This window comes from Hyalella azteca, unplaced genomic scaffold (genome assembly GCF_000764305.2).
Source record: "Hyalella azteca isolate HAZT.00-mixed unplaced genomic scaffold, Hazt_2.0.2 contig8839, whole genome shotgun sequence".
Classification (NCBI taxonomy): Eukaryota; Metazoa; Arthropoda; class Malacostraca; order Amphipoda; family Hyalellidae; genus Hyalella; species Hyalella azteca.
The window spans coordinates 29,184-47,096 of NW_025938923.1; the positions used below are offsets into that span (position 1 = coordinate 29,184).

Consider the following 17,913-nt stretch of genomic DNA (forward strand, 5'->3'; position numbering starts at 1 on the left):
GAAGAATTTTTTGAAGGAGGATATTCAGCTTTTTCTAAGGTCACTATCGAAAAATTAGTAATTCAGTCGCCACCGAAATTTGATTGATTTAAACGTCCCATTTTTCACTGTGATGGAAAATTAAGTTGGACGTTCATGAAGTGTTCTATAAATATGTCATTATAGTAAAAAAATTGTTGAATGCGGATATTTATTTCAACGAGAAATTTTAAAAGCGAATTCCAATAATGGCCATCACAGCAGAAGCTGTTTACGATGAAACAATGATGCAGTCTCCTTGGATTAATTAATGTTTAAATTCGGAATTTTCTATTTAAGTCTGAATATGGGGCTCAATAATTATTAATATGTATGAAATTATTATCGTTGATTTACCCAATATAAAGTAGTCGAAGTTTTTAAACTTATCAACCAAAAAAACGCACTTATTGAGTTTCTTTATCATGCTCACTGATAAACTAAATAAAATAAATAAATGAAGTATATTTAAAACATGACTGAATGATGAGCAACACATTTTATCTCCGCAACACGTATGACGTCACGTATGACGTCACGTATGACGTCACGTATGACGTCACGTATGACGTCACGTATGACGTCACGATGTATAATTCTTATAACATGTGAATATTGTTATCTAAGTTTAGCGTGCTTTTATTATTAGGTTTTTGTTTGTTGTGGCAACTTGCCAGAGTTATTGTCCGTTTGTTTCAATTAATTTCATAAGGAATTAGCTCGAGTTTCGTGAACAATTCAATATCTCAATGAGTCATAGTTTCTTTTCAGACGAAAGAATTTTTTCATAATTGGAATTTTGTTTCTTTAAATAGATAACCGACAACTTTTTCATTCAAATAGGAAACATAATTTAATGTTATGTTTATCGTGTCGACTTTGTTTATTTTACATTTTGCCTATCGCCAATTCTTCACATCAACTTTTTGCTCCATCTTTCTGGGACTATGAACCCGCAACTCACTGCTCCATCTTGTTGCTGTAAACTTTATTCACAACTTTGTTCCTCGTCCACAGTGCCATTTATTATAATTAAAATATATTAGTATATTTTTAAACGTTCGTTAATCAACTTAATTAGCAACAAACGAACCAAACTATTCGTTCAATGTTAGAATTACATCAAATTCAATGAGCAGACAATTTTGTCTTGAGCTTATTTTGAAAATTCGATAATAATCATTGAGAACAAAAGTTTGTTTAATAGTAAGTTGTTATCTAGTTTATCAGTGCCTGGGTACAAGTTTAAAAAATTATTTATTATCAATATGGAAGACACAATTTTTATTGTAAATTTTTTAATCAATTTAAATTATAATAAAAATGTTTTGATATTAATAATTTATTGTGAATTATTGAATTTATTATGAATAATTTACATATTTCAAAATATTTATTGTTTATAATCATACAATATCGGACGGGGGTGAAATGATTTATTTTCCCTTGCATGTTTCTTGTTCTTCACTATGTATATATGCAGTTCTTTATTTGCCTACTTGCTTGGAAGCTTGCCCAAAAAAAATATTATTTAAATTGTTCTCACAGAGCCAGGATACGGCAGAAAAATAATTAAGGTAATAATAAATTGTTTAATTGAGAACTCAAATTAGTTACAATTGTTAATTTCAAGATGATTTTAATTTTAGCATAAATTTATCAACTAAAATCTCTATATATAATTCATGGATTTCCGCTACCAGTTGTTTTATATCTAATAAATTTCAATTTATCTAATGTGAGGATATTGATTTCAGAAATATTTTCATAATACAAAAAAGATTTTTGATTTATCCAATTTCGTTTTATTTCGCTCTATGCTGCGTTTTATTTCGCTCTATGTTGTTCTGGTAACTTTTTTGTGGTAGGCAGTCATGTGTTAAGAACGGTCAACTTTTCTTCGAATATACGAACTTTTTACTAGAATCTTCTTCTTTTATTATCCTCAAAATTAGCATCATTTTGCCTTACAAAATAGCACTACGGTATTTCAGATAAAACAAAAGGTACCACACTGAAGAAGCTTATATAAGTTTCTAAATTATTTTCAAAGGCCACACGACTGATATTTAACGATGTAAAAAATAATCTATTAAAATTCTAACAAACTTTTGAAATCTAAACTGTAACACATTCTGGAGACGCATGAGTCAGCTCCGAAGTAAACATTTATAGTAAAACTATTCAGACCTCCGCAACCTAACCTCAGCGTCCTTTTTCTGTGGCTTCCAGCAGTTCCCAGACTATCACATGTGACCGTGGCAGCTCGCTAGTAATAGTTAATCTGAATCATTTGTGTTCGGTGTCATCTTGATCAACTTTAAAGTAAGTATCTTTATTATACAAAAGCGTTATCAAGGATTACGCGTTTGAATATCTTCAGTTGAATATCTTCTTTTATTTTGGAGCATACTGTTAACAACTATAATGTTGAAGAAGAGTCGTTGCAACACTTTCGAAGTGATGAACCTCTTCGATGTAATGTATCAAATCCCAGTAAAATTTAGAGAAGATTACATACATTTGCCATTCTGTGTTCTCTGTTCGACAAAACAGCGTCATAAGCCCCGTCGACATTTTTTTTATTCACCACCACGCCCGGTTATTGGTATCGTCTTTGAAGTTTTGTCCAACTTTGTCCTTTCTTCGACTCGTCAATTATTAGGTACGCATCTTGTAGGTATTAACGTATCTTTTCTGTGCAAACGGCTTTTTCACTGAGTAAAAGCAAAATATGCTCGAAGTTCTGAAAAATGGCACCTTATTGTCGACCTGCCGCCTATCCAACGTCTTGTACGGTTTCTTAACCGGAATAAAATATTCAAATTTCTTTTCATATTCTTCTCCATCGCTTTCGTGTGATGAAGCTTTGTTTTAAGTCTGGGTCTCTTAGTTTTAAATCTGGGTCTTTAAATTTGGGTCTTTAAATCTGGGTCTCTAGATCCATCTAGATATATCTATAACTATCAAGGACTATCTAGAACTTTCTAGATCTATCTAGGGCTTAATAGCCTGCCGAAGTACAGAAGCTTCCTCTTCGTGAGTTTTCATAATGAATTTCAAATTTCATTGAAACGTTTGATATTTTCGATTTTTTCACCTCATTCAACGTTCGTAAAAGATGAAGGGCTTAGCTCTGTGCATTTATTGAATTTTGTTGTAAAAATCATAAGAAATATTGTAGAGTTTAACCCCAAATCTGAAAACTACAGTTCATGTGCAATATATGAAATCAAAACTGGAATTTAGCAGCATTTCAAATTTATGGAGCAGTTCTTTGAAATAAAGCAATTTATTCTTAACATTTTATTTTGAAGTATTATTAAGGATAAGAATAGGTATGAAAACTACTTTATCTTTAATCTTTGGTTTTTCTTTCGATAGTCTCTTGATATTTTCATGTTCTGAGAGTCATCTTAAGGGAACGAATTTATAGTGAAATGCAACATCAAAATTTTCATCGTATTTTTGGAGTTCAGACGAGAAACAACAAATTACTCGCAGTATTATTAAAAAACGTAGTTGACGTATTAGACGTAGTTGACGTATTAGACATAGTTGACGTATTAGACGTAGTTGACGTATTAGACGTAATTGACGTATTAAACGTAGTTGAGGTATTAGACGTAGTTGACGTATTAGGCGTAGTAGCCGTATTAATCGTAGTTGACGTATTAGACGTAGTTGACGTATTAGACGTAGTTGACGTATTAGACGTAGCTGACGTATTAGACATAACTGACATATTAGACGCAGTCAACGTACGAGACGTAGTCGACATATTAGAAGTATTCGACTTATTAGAAGCAGTCAACGTCTATTTTTCACTAGGCATCTGTCGCGTTTGGAATGGTCCTACAAAAGATTGGAAATTTTTATGTTACTTCACTAACGATATTGTCTATGCTTTTCTGAAAAATGAATGTTGAATACTTGTCAAGCTCCCACTTGTAGTCTTCCCTTCCGATAATAATTCGCCGTTTACATTCATACATTGTTAAAAAGAATATCTATTAAATGATATCATATTGCATGCTTAATCTAATCTAATTCATCACTTATTCCAAAAAGCAATGTGGCGCAAAGTGTGGCGTACTATATTTTGCATTCCTGTGTGGCGTTCGCTGCGTGAAGCGAACGCCACATAGGGCAAAAATATGACAAAAAATATAATGCAAATTAAGTGAAAAAAATGAATACCATTCCATTAAATCTCAAATTTATTCGTAAGAATTTCAATTTTGGAATTATTAAGCGTTTCAGTTTCAGTAAGTCTAGTTCTGATTGAAGTCTTTACTAGGAACTAAGAGTTTGATTTAAAAGTTTATATCAAGAAAGTTTTTACTGAGAAAGTTTTAACTCTGCTAAAGTTCACTGAGAAAGTTTCTATTGAGAAAAGTTTACTAACAAAGTTTTCACGGTATCGTACGTCCGCCCTCCGCCGCAGCTAGCAGACAACAGTACGACAACTGCAGACGTCGTCGATACTGCAAAGGAGTGTTCACTCCCGCGCTGACCGGTCACTTGCCTCACTTCTATCATATTTAATTATCAAACAATGCAAAAGTGAATAGTATTTATAATTTAATCACTAGATATGAACAAGTTTAACAAACTTTACAGCTGAGTTTCAGTGAATGAAACATTATTGTATGGATTTAATGCGTTGATTATAAAGAAAGTATTGGAAAGCCCCACCCTTTCGGCTGCCGGTACCGTGAAAGCGGTCAAGTATGATGAATATTGTATGATTATTACAGGCTTTTTTGTGATTATCCTAAGTGAACAGGATTACCGTTTTTCATTATTAGGGAATAGTATTGTGGAAAAGAACCAATCCCACGGTGAAGTGCTGATTTTGGTTTCAATAAAAGCAATTGCTATATTGGATATGCAAATGTTCACTACCACGATACCCATGTCACTTTTGCCGTGAAGAAATAAGGTGTGCATCATCATCCACAATTACCAATAATATTGCAATTGTTGTCTGTATTATTTATTCACTGATGCTAACCATTTCACTTGTATGCAGTTTTTCTTATATATTGCAGGCTTCTGCTGTCCTCTAATTCAAATACATATTTCGTATTCCGGAATACGACAGAAAGTGCAGAAAGTCCACGGACTTTGCAACTGACATTTAAGTATTAGTGAGGGGCGCTAGGAATAGAAATAATCAAGATAAGGATCAAAAATATTTGTATTGACTTTCCAAACATTCACTGATAGCTGCTGTGTGCCAGAATATTAAAGGAATTTTTGTTAGAGTTTTACTTATAAAATTGTCAATTTCACCAATGAACACAGTGTTATACATTGATTGAAGTACTCATTAATTTAAATATATACATTAATTAATAGTATATATGAATTCTTGTGTTTAATTAGTACCAAACAAATTTTGTCACGTTAATTGAAAATTTTCATTCATTGAAAAAACCATGAATGTTAATAACTCCCGACTGTAGGAATAACTCTAGTAATATACTTACAAGCTAGATACAAGCTGGATGCCATATCAAATTTGAAACTATTGCAATGTAATTGCGAGAATGTTATCAAATATAACTTGAATATACTGAATGACATTTTATCTGCAAAAAGCTTGTTTTCCTCATAATTTTCGTCGAACACTTTGAGGGATTATCCGCGATTATTCCGTTTAATTCATTCAATCAATCTAATATCATAAGTCAACTTTATCGCCAGTTCAGCAAGAATTTAAAAGCAAAGAAAATGCAAATAATTTCATCATATCTTCATCGAAGTATACATGAATTTTCTTTCTTCTGTTTGTTCATCCACAGTATGGATAAATTCCATATTCCTTCCGCGAATAAAGCTTTAATTTTGACACCACACTCAAAGAATGAATGCATCATATTGTCTAAATAGTGACTCACGGAACCAGGACAGCCTTTTTTTGAAGGTACAAACTGGGTCAGGTTGGCCCACTCAAGCATAAAAATTGCTTCAACATTGGGACAAATTCTATGCATTTACGTGCGCTTGCAGGGAGGTCCCTTTATCCGCTTATCTTCAATTAGGTTATATTGCACTACACAAATTAGGTTATATTGCACTACACAAATAAGGTTTATATTGCACTACACAAATTAGGTTATATTGCACTACACAAATTAGGTTATATTGCACTACACAAATTAGGTTATATTGCACTCCACAAATTAGGTTATATTGCACTACACAAATAACTTAAAGAAGTACTTACTGTACTACTTACTGAAGTACTTTCTGTACTACTTACTGAAGTACTTACTGTACTACTTACTGAAGTACTTTCTGTACTACTTACTGAAGTGCTTACTGTAATACTTACTGGACTACTTACTGTACTACTTACTGCGATGCTTTATTTTCTACTTACTTTACTGCTTACTCTAATATTAATTTTGCTGCTTAATTTAATACTTATTTTACCTCTTACTCTACTTCTAACTTTGCTGCTTACTTTGCTATTTACTTTGTTACATGTTTTGCTACTTACTTTACATCTTATTCTACTTCTAACTTTGCTGTTGACTATGTTATTTACTCTGCTACTTAGTTTGCTACTTTACTGCTTACTCTACTTCTGGCTTTGCTGCTTACTCTGCCACTTACTTTAATACTTACTGTACTATTACTATAGTACTAATTTGCTGCCTAATTTGCTACTTAATTACTACTTACTCTACTAGTTACTTTACTATTTTTTACTTTTTTACGATACTTAAACTTCATGCATCACCACGCTCCTATGATGTTCATCACACTTTCATGATGTTCATCGGCTATTATTTGGGGTAATTTTAAATGTGGTCCATTTCACTCAGGCTGAAGTAAAGGCGAAAGAAAAAATTCACGCGTAAATGGCAGAAAGATATTTTGTTTATGGCAATTATTTTGGTGGATCTGAGGTGTATGATGCAATAATTTAGGTTCTGAATGTGTATAATTCAATTCCTGTTGTCTGATTGAATAAACGGGAAAATAAGTTTAGAACATTTATATTTCAAGTGGAGTAGAATCGATTGTGAATTGCAAAAGAATGAAATAAATTAGGCTGATGTTGCCGGAATTATTTCCAACGAATAAAGTGTTAAAGTTACTTTTTTCAAATTTAATAAAAAGTTAGATTTATTTACTACCAGATTCTCTTAATAAATTTTCATGCAGACTGTAATGGAAAATATTTTAAAAAATTCAATCGCTTCTTCCTTATTACCGTATAGAAAAATAACCAAATAACCTAATAAATCTGAAATTCCACTGCATCGAATTTTTGAAAAATAGCTCAGCTAATTAAAATTTAGTGAATAACCAAATAACCTAATAAAACTGAACTAGCACCGCATCCATTTTTTTAAGAATTAGCTCAGCTAATTAAATTTTAGTGAAGAATTTTTGCAATGTCGGGTGACCAAGGGCAAGTGCTGGTAGAAAGTTCTCCTGGAAGTCAAGGCATAGATTCCTACGCCTGGAGTGCTGGGAGTCTGAACAGCAATCCTACATTCCTGACGCTCAGAAGGAGTCCTGCCGACAAGAAGGATACCAGCCGGGACAAGAAGAAAGAGGTTCCTAAGAAACATACGGAGGATGAACGCATGAAGGTACTTTATTTATGGTACCTTACTTTATCACTAATCAATGAAAATATTGATTAGAGATAGTAAATCAATCGTGTGATTGTCGTTGTATATACAGGTAAGATTCGTACGACTGTTAATCANAAAATATACATATAAATTGATAGAAGTCGTAATATTTGTGTGTATGCGCCACAGCTGTGTGTGAAAAATATACATATAAATTGATAGAAGTCGTAATATTTGTGTGTATGCGTCACAGCTGTGTGTGTAAAATATACATATAAATTGATAGAAGTCGTAATATATGTGTGTATGCGTCACAGCTGTGTGTGAAAAATATACATATAAATTGATAGAAGTCGTAATATTTGTGTGTATGCACCACAGCTGTGTGTGTAAAATATACATATAAATTGATAGCAGTCGTAATATATGTATGTATGCGCCACAGCTGTGTGTGAAAAATATACATATAAATTGATAGAAGTCGTAATATATGTGTGTATGCACCACAGCTGTGCGTGTGTGGTCTAGGACCACGCGTACGACAGCTACGACACGACATCGTACATCTCAACGACGTCCACGAGAAGCTCCTACGCGGTCTACACGAGCAGATCGAGCAGCTGAAGATACGAAACAGGGGTGCGTATACTAATTAAAGATGCTCATATATTGGGAAAATATTAATATAATTAATATTATAAGAATAATATATAATTATTTTAATAAATAGGGTACGTAAACTAATAAAATATCCTTATAAACGGGAAAGTATTATCCGTTGTCGCTAACATGAGTTAGGAATAAAATTCCTTATTCCTTTTTTTGTTGCGCTAACATAGAATAAATTTTGGTAGCGGTGAGTATTTTTCACTTGAAAAAACCTGCTAGGTAGTTGGAAGAAAAGTTATCAATTTTTATTTTAGTTATGTATTGTATCAAAATTTTTTAAAAACGTAGCTAAAATTAAAATATATTAGCCCGATATTCGAAGTATAAAGTACTTGACGCAAATATTATCGGTTAATACTTTCCCCGTGTATAGGAACCTGTAAATACGATAAGTAGTAGAGGTTCAACAAAAATAGAATGATATCGTAGGTATTATTTACACAAAATTTCAATTATGTTACGTTTTCTTGCTTGGGAAATTCATTTCAAATATTTCAACAAAAAATTGTCAAACTTACTGTGAATAAATTTTATTATCAACTATTCTTATTAACATTAATGATTTATTTTTGTATTGAATAAGACAAGTTANTTTCTGCTTCAATGATATGGTCATAGGATGAATTAATTTTAAATGAAGAAGAATTTGAGACAAAATTCTTGTCGTGCTTCGGTTTGGTGGTAAAAACAATGATTAATTATGAAATGCAAAAAATTTTGAAACAAAATTCTAACCTTTTTAGCTTCAATTTAATTGTCATATGATGAATTAATTATGAAAATTAGAAGAATTTTGAGCTATAATTTATATATTGTTCGTTACTAGTTTCAGATAGCTGGATAAAAAACGAAGTAATTATAAAATGTAGAGAAATAATTAAACGAATATTTAGATTTAATTTTTATTGATGCTTGAGTGGAATGTCCCTAATATGAAATTATGATATAAGTTTATAAAAATTCCGCTAAGCAATTTAAATTTTATTCTTTTAAGCTTTAAGGTTGGCCTTACAATTAAATAATTACGAAATTACGATAATCCAGAAACTAAATCATATTTTTTCTTCTTTTTAGTGTTAATAAAATGGTCATAAGAGGAAATAATTATAAAATATATTGCTTGATCGTATTAATAAACGAAATATTTTTTATTAGGCATTGTATAATACAGTTATACATGATTATAAGTACGAGTGAATTATGAAATAGAACGAATATTGGTCATAATTGACATTTCTGTGGTTTAACGGTCTGCATATGGAACAAAATTGCATGAAAATTATTCTTTAAATTCGATTTTTTTATCCAAAACATATCTCTACTGTCGGTGATTCTTTTTCAATTCATGTTTGGCAATGTATTCATTATCAGCACTATATATATATTAACCAATTTATATAATAATTCTATAAAACCCCTAAGCAGTTATAAAAACTCTGTGCCCCATGGCCTATATCATGATTTATCATCGCTGCTGCGAACTAGAGAGTTTAATTTTATTGATTTTATGACAATATAAATAAAAAATCCTAATAACCAAGAAGCAATTGTTTGTAAAGTTATTCAGTTGAATTGCTAAGTTTGTAAGAGTATATATTCATTCGTTAATGAAATGAGTGAATATAGTGTATAGCATTTAATGTGAATATAAAACATTCACTCATTTAATGAAAATGATTTCCTTATTCTATCTTCAACGCACTAAAGTCAAATAATAACAAAAAAACTTGTTCGTACATGAAAATTTGAAGCAGATAATAGTTTGCTCGCTGCTAAAATAGGAGCAAACCTATTTAAAATTCATGTTATTTTAATGAAAATCTAAAATGTCAACGTCCAAAAATCAATTTTCATATCTTTCAAATATTAAAATTCATAGTATACAATACGTTTTGTTTTTATTATATTTATAAACATATTTAGGAATGAACCATTCCATGATGCCTAAAGATCAATTTTCAAATGTTTCAGATGTAAAATTTGTAAATAAATATATATAAATAAAACGTTTCCACGATGCCCATAGATCAATTGTCAAATGTTTCCTATGTTAAATTGGTAATGTGAAATAATATTTTTTATTGATATATATAGAACAATATTTAAAAATGAACTTTTTCGTGATGCCCAAAGATCACTTTTCAAATATTTCACATGTTAACTTAGCAATTTGAAATAATATTTTTTAATATATATAACGATATTTATGAATGAACTTTTCCATGATGCCCAAAGATCAATTGTCAAATATTTCATATGTTACATTTGTGATATGAAATAATATTTTTTTACTAATATGTATAACAATAATTATGAATGAACCTCTCCATGATGCCTAAAGATCAATTGCCAAATATTTCATAGGTTAAACTTGTTATGTGGAATATTTTTTTTATTAATATGTACAACAATATTCATGAATAAACCTTTCCATGATGCCCAAATATCAATTGTCAGGCCTTCCATATGTTAAATTTGTAATTTGATATAATATTTTTTCATTGATATATATAATAATATTCATAAATGAACTTTTCCATGATGCCCAAAGATCAATTTATTTACAAACCTTCCTTACGTTAAATTGATAAAATGATCTAATATTTTTTATTAATATATTGAACTATATTTATGAATGAATTTTCCCATGCTCCTCAGGTTCCTGTACAAGCCTCCCCCGAGGCAGATACGTTATCTTCGTCATCCTCAACCCACGGCAGAAGCGAACAGGAAGATAAATCCTACGTCTCAGTTCAGGATCCTATGAATCCTTTAATTAAAACAGATCTTTCAAAACAAAATATCGATAATAATTCAAGCCATGAAGCTGACGAAACAAATTTAAGTGACGTAAATCCTAAAACTTTGACTCTAAGAGGGAAAAACGTTGCTGCAAATTTGTTGTCAAAAGGCGGTATAAAATCTAGCGATAAACACACGGAAAAATTACCACATGGCGACCATATCTCAAATCTCGGCGACACTGAAATTCAAAATTCAGTTCAAACCATGAATTATAAAACTCCTCAAAACCCAGTTGGAAGTTCCAGCATGAATTTGCTCGAATCAGATTCAGATATTCAGAAAATTTCTATGAATTTGCCAGAAATTTCGAGAAATGAAGTGGGTAAAAGAGCAACAACCTTCACCCCACCACCCAGCGGCAACACTGATCCTTCGGCGCTGATTTTGTGGTGAGTTACTGGTGAACTAATTTAAAATTTGAAGTGTAACTGACGAAAATTAAAGTAAAACTGCCGAAATTTAAAGTAAAACTGCTGAAATTTAAAGTAAAACTGCCGAAAATTAAAGCAAAACTGTCGAAAAAATTGCATTGAAAGTGGTTGCTAAAATAAAAACACTTTTTAAGAAATTGCTAGACTGTTCAGGTAAAGTTAGAAGTGATATTTTTACAAAAATTACTTGAAATTGGATTTAATGCTATAAGTGATAGTTGTAAAGAAATCACCTTGCAAATGGTTTCAAATGTAAAATGATACTTTAAAAAATCACTTTAGAAGTGATTTAAGTTAGAATTAATAATTTAAAAAATAATATAAAAGTTAAAAAATAGATAGTTTAAAAGTTCATTACAAAGTAATTTGAAATTTGAAAGTAATATGTTTTTAAATGTAATACTTTTAACGAAGTCAATTAACGACTCGACATCGAAGATTGAATATAACATGTTTAATATATAAATATAGGTATTCAATCAAAGAATTACTAAATCATTCCTCACCTGAAGATGTAGGATACCGAGCATCATTAATCACTGGTATTTTTATTAATTATTGGCGGTATCTGAAGAATATCGTGATTATTTAGCGGTTGTCTGACTGATTAAGTAAGTATTCTGATATGAATATTTTGTATACCTCGGGATTACCATAAATGGATCACATAGTTTAGAAAATGAATCGTTGTGTACAGTTATCCACATTAGAACACGGACTCTCCTCATGTTGGATGTGCGTTGATTTTAATGTTGGATTAGTATACGCTCTCGTGGTTGAGGATGAATAAATCTTCGTGCTGAATACTCGAGAGTCAGCGTCTTGAATTTGACTTGATGTTGATGAACATGAGTGAATTTTTTTTAGTGATATGAATGAATATATGAAAATATATGAAAATTTATATATGAATATATGAAAATATGAGTGAAATTAATATGAGTGAAATGAATATGAGTAATGTTGATGAACATTACTGAAATGAACATAAGTGAAATGAATATGCAAAGACACGGACCTTGTCCAAAAAATGTTGCAGTTCTCGCCCTCTTGAGTCTTATTCAGTCTATTTTAGGCTCGAAATAAGGGCGTATCAATGATACGTACAAAAAGTGTATCACAATTTTGACAGTATGAATCTCTGGACCAAGAGCTGCTGGAGGAGGCCACCGCAGAGCTTCGTGCAGAGCAACGCAGGACTTCAGAGCTCACGCAGACTGTGCAGAGACTCACCAGGTGCCATGTTAATGAGATAATTCTTTAATATTAATTAAAATAAAAAGTTTTCTGAGTGCAGAGACTCACTGGGTACAATGTTAATGGAATTATTGTTTATTTTTAATGGACAGAGACTCACTAGGTGCCATGTTAATGAGATTATTGTTTAATATTAATGGACAGAGACTCACTAGGTACGATGTTTATAAAATTATTGTTTATTATTAATTAAAATGAAAAATTTTCTGAGTGCAGAGACTCACCAGGTGCCATGTTAATGAGATAATTGTTTAAAACTAATTAAAATAAAAAATTTCTGAAATAGTTGTTAAAATTTAAGGGAAATAAAAATTTCTAAAATAATTGCTTTAAATTAAATGGCTTCGGGAAATAATTGACTGAATCAAGTGTAAGAAAAAATTCATGAGATTAATGCTATAAGTTAATAGCAGTGGAAATTCGTAGAATAGTTGTTCAAAGTTATTGGCGATAAAAATAATTGAAATAATTGCTTAAATTAAAGGCACGAATTTGCCCCTCAACCGAAGATTGAATGAATAGGCTAAGCCAGATCTTTTTGTGTCAATTATCTGTCAATTCTTTGCCTAGAAAATCAACAATCTAAGCTCCATTGCTTGATAAAATGAATTTTGCTTCATGGCTTTACATTATTTCCACTTTAGAGACCGATTGATTCAATCAGTAGATTACTCGGCTTATTAGGGGTTCAATGATCACCATTACATCGAAAATTAATAAGCCTTAGGCTTCAGCAATTAATTATATTCGATGTTATTTATCTAAGATCTTCACGTGACTTATTTCTCTTCAGCTTCATACCTCACACATAAAAATTTTTAATCGAAATATTTTTACCTTCAACATATTACAGAGAGCTGCAGTCAAAATCGTCGCAGCTTCATACATCACTCTTGAAAATTTTTCATTCAAAATATTTTCAAAACATTAACCTTTATTACAGAGAGCTGCAGTCCAAATCGTCCCTCGTCGCCGACACTCACATTCCGTTTACCAACGCCATGAAGAAAGCCGCCCACCGTTCCGCCCCTCCGGCGTTCAGGACCCAGATCATCCGACCAAGAGGTGACCATGACTCTGGCATCGTCCGACCAAGAGGTGACCATGACTCTGGCATCATTCGACCAAGAGGTGACCATGACTCTGGCATCATCCGACCAAGAGGTGACCATGACTCTGGCATCATCCGACCAAGAGGTGACCATGACTCTGGCATCGTCAATATCCTGAAACTTGATGACGACAATGAGGTCGTCGAGACTACGATCGAAGTGAACCGTGCAAACGAGGCTGGTGATACCGTTGGTCGTCATGGTATCTTGGATAAAAAAACTGGCGTGGATAAAAATTATCGGGGAGACCGGTCACGGGCTATAGCAGGAGTGGGAGCCATGTCTGGAGTCATGGCCATAACAGGAGCCGGAGCCATATCCGGGGATGAAGCCATATCTGGAGCCGGGGTCATAAAAGGAGCCGGAGAAATATCAGAAGCTAGAGCCTTTTCCGGAGCCATAGCCATTTCCGGAGCCGATGCCACATCCGGAACCAGTGCCATATCCGAAGCCGAAGACTCTGGAGCCGTAGCCATGTCTGGAGACGAAGCCATATTCGTGGCCGAACCCACAATCAAAGATGAAATGGAGAAGGCAAACGTTGTGTTAAATAGAGAACAATATGAGAGTACGCTGGAGTTCCAAAAACAGCTGCAACAACAAAGACAAAAACAACAGCAAAATCAACGCACATTTGCTCCCGTACATCTTCCCGAAGTTATCAGAATTAAAGACAAAATGAAGAAGGTAATCCCAAATTTTGAATTGACAATGAATGATTGTGAGAGAAATCTTGTGGAAAAATTTAAGGTTCATTACAAATTGTATAGAAACCAAAGAGGATAATTAAATTTTATTGCCAATATTTGAAACAATCATTATAAATAATTTAGCTCTCGCCATTTGGAGAGCATTTTATTAAATTTTGGTTTGGTTCCCAAATCCTTGTTTTCCTGTGAAAACAAAAAATAATTTTCCGACCTCAAATAAGATGTCTTAGTTTATTTTGTTGAAGCATGAAAGCATTTTTTAAAATATATTTCAATTTAAGCAACAGAAATTTTGCAAGCGATAGCCGCCTTTATGCAGAAATAAACATTGCCGATTTTTAAAAAATTATATAATTATTTATGACAATTTAGCTTCCAAACTCTATGAAAACTTTAAAATACCTCCAAACTTCATTGTTTGATTTATAATATGTGGACAAATAAGTTGCCCTCTTCGATATAAAGACAGCAGCAAATTAATCTTATCTTAATATTTTTTCAGCGATCCTTCAATCCCTCTTTTGTAAAAATTAAGGCAAAAACAGAATTTTTGTCGAAAAAGTAGTCCCAACTTGCCATGTTTGTTCTTTTTCCAGGACAAGGAAAGTGACGCGGCAACAGCGAGTTTTCTCCCTCCCATCGTGGAAAAGCAGCAGCGCGACCGGTATTTTTTTATAAAAAAAATTCTGATAATAATTTTATTAATTTTGAATATAATAATGAAATAACTTTTCGATAAAAATTGCACGGAAAATTATGACTAAAATTTTTTATAGGAACAAAAAAATCTAAATCATTAAAATGTGTTACTATATCAAAGTCTTCTGAGGCGGAAAACTTTAAGTTTAAATTTCTTCTTATAGATATTTTTCTAAGCCACACTGGACGAAGCATATCTAAGGGTCTCATGTATATTTATGTATGTATTCTCACATCATCATTGCCTTTATTTCACCTCTCACATGTTCATTGATCAACTTTTACAGTTCGTTGACTCGTGACTGGTCCGCAACTGCTGCTACTAGTCCCGCCCCGCTTGTCTTACCCGCCATTCGTCCGAGAAATATGGAAGTTTATGACCACGAAGCTGACAAGATAGACAGGAAAAAATCAACCGATAACAAAAAATTCTCAAACAAAAAACAAGAACCTCATAGAAAAAATAGCAATGGTCAAAAAGTGACGGAAGATTTGCCTGCAAAAAATATTTCAGCTACAGATCATGGAAGTCGTTCATCTAGCCTGACCCCAATAGTGAATCGCAGACCTAATGAAAGAAAAAGCCTAGAAGACAAACAATCTCCAGGTAGAGCATCGAAGTCAGCTGTTTCGAAAGTAAATAACCCGGGGAAATTATTACAAGAAAGTAACCAAACTCCTAGCGAAGGTAACTCCCTTGCGTCTTCCCCGTCTTCCAAGTTTCGATCTCGTGGAAGTCCTTTACGAACGCCTCATGGATCTCCGAAGAACGCCAGCACCGCTCTGTCACCTCGTGCTTACGGAATTGCTAGGAAATCTTCTGAAGCAAAAATTAATAGAACTTTAGCTGCTAATTCTAGCCCTAAACACGAGACTATTTCTAGAACCCAAGAGCCAAGCGGTTCTCCGAACCAACACAGAACGGCTACACGCATGTCAACAAAACCACTTCAACCAATCAGGCCGACATCAGCCGGCATGCAACCGGCTGATCTGATCCCATCACCCAGATATGTCCAAGTTGTCGGATCTAGTGGACCATCAGTTTCTAGTACCGGTAAAACCTCGGGAAAAATTTCTCAACGCTCGGAAACACCTCAAAATCTGAATGAAGCAGTGGTTATGGACACCGAAAATCCGAAATCGATTACATCTGCCGCGCCAAAGCAAGTCGTGTTTGAAAGTCCCGTGAAATCAATTAGGGATGATGAGTCTTCGCCCCGATCTAGTGGATCAACAATTTCGGGTTCAGGTATTTCTTCAGGGTCTACAAATCCTCCGACATCACCAAGTGCAGGAGGAGAATCTAGTCCCAGAGACGTTGGTGGATCACCTGTTTTGGGTTCAGGTATTGCTTCAGGGTCTACATATCCTCCGACATCACCAAGTGCAGCTGAGGTATATAGTCCCAGAGATGCTGGTGGATCACCTGTTTTGGGTTCAGGTATTACTTCAGAGTCTACATATGCGCCGACATCACCAAGTGCAGCTGAGGTATATAGTCCCAGAGACGTTGGTGGATCACCTGTTTTGGGTTCAGATATTGCTTCGGGGTCTACAAATCCTCTGACATCACCAAGTGCAGAAGGTGGATTCAGTCCTAGAGGTGCTGGTGGATCAGAGGCTGTATCGGAACCAACGGAAACTGCGCAAAAAAGAATTGAAACGAACATCAATCGAAGTAAAAACAAGAACAGAAATAAGCGCGGACTGCGAAGCAGGCGCAAGAAACAGAAGGATAACGGGTCGCCTATATAACAATTTCCGTTGATAAATGTAAACAAATTGCGAAAATAAATTTACGTAAATAAATTCATAGTTAAAAGTTAACGCTTCAAAATTATTAGTCACTTTTAAGAACTGTTGAGATAAATTTTTGGAAATTCAACTAATTTTTATCAAATGATGTTGCTAATTAAAATAGGCTAAATTTTCCGAGCCCTGAGTTCATGTTTAAAAAATTGACGATTAATTATAAAATTTTATGTAATATAAACTATATATTGGCAATTAAAGCTTACATGCATACTAGTTAAAATAACTATTACATATTAATTGCATATTAATGTTCGTCCCATTGCGTCGATAAATTCCCAGATAATTCCAAAGTCTACACCTTCATTTTTGCCATCCTATACTGTTAGAAAAATTACCGTTAACGGTATTATACCGGCGTTTCAGTGGCCGGTCAGCACGTGAAAGAAACACCGTGTCGCCGTTTTTATTCTAATTTAACACTAGAAATCCGTAAAACATCTGATAAAAACGGAGAAACAGTTTATTTTCACGGGGCCACCGGCCACTAGAACGCCAGTGGGACCGTTTTTTCACCGTTTTTTCTAACAGTGATATTCAATATTATAATAGGAGCAACTATATTATTAATTTGCAGGTTCATATGAAACAGGATTGGTTATTCTCATTAAGTTATATTATGTTATTTTAAATGGCATAAAACGTCAAGCTATTTTGCATTATCGGTAAATTTGTAGTATCTGATTTACGGTAATGTTACTTTTCAGCATATTATTGTGTCGCCTGCTTGCAATGCTGATGTAGTCATTATGCTGCATCGTGAAAAATGTATAGAATTTTTTATGATATTCCCTTT

The 17,913-nt window shown here is 33.1% G+C and overlaps 3 protein-coding genes across 3 annotated transcripts; all 3 read left to right on the plus strand.

Annotated features, from left to right (window-relative positions):
- Positions 1-7,380: 7,380 nt before the first annotated feature.
- Positions 7,381-11,026, plus strand: LOC125178315. The gene is made up of 3 exons (XM_047881794.1): positions 7,381-7,634; positions 8,129-8,258; positions 10,947-11,026. Exons 1-3 carry the CDS (start codon positions 7,434-7,436, stop codon positions 11,024-11,026), a joined length of 411 nt encoding a protein of 136 aa, XP_047737750.1. The 5' UTR covers positions 7,381-7,433.
- Positions 11,027-13,728: 2,702 nt separating this feature from the next.
- LOC125178316 (merozoite surface antigen 2-like) lies at positions 13,729-15,503 on the plus strand. Its single transcript, XM_047881795.1, has 3 exons — positions 13,729-14,580; positions 15,200-15,267; positions 15,467-15,503. Exons 1-3 carry the CDS (start codon positions 13,783-13,785, stop codon positions 15,501-15,503), a joined length of 903 nt encoding a protein of 300 aa, XP_047737751.1. The 5' UTR covers positions 13,729-13,782.
- Positions 15,504-15,591: 88 nt separating this feature from the next.
- On the plus strand, positions 15,592-17,105 carry LOC125178314 (mucin-5AC-like). Its single transcript, XM_047881792.1, has 2 exons — positions 15,592-16,777; positions 16,874-17,105. Exons 1-2 carry the CDS (start codon positions 15,669-15,671, stop codon positions 17,058-17,060), a joined length of 1,296 nt encoding a protein of 431 aa, XP_047737748.1. The 5' UTR covers positions 15,592-15,668; the 3' UTR covers positions 17,061-17,105.
- Positions 17,106-17,913: the final 808 nt, after the last annotated feature.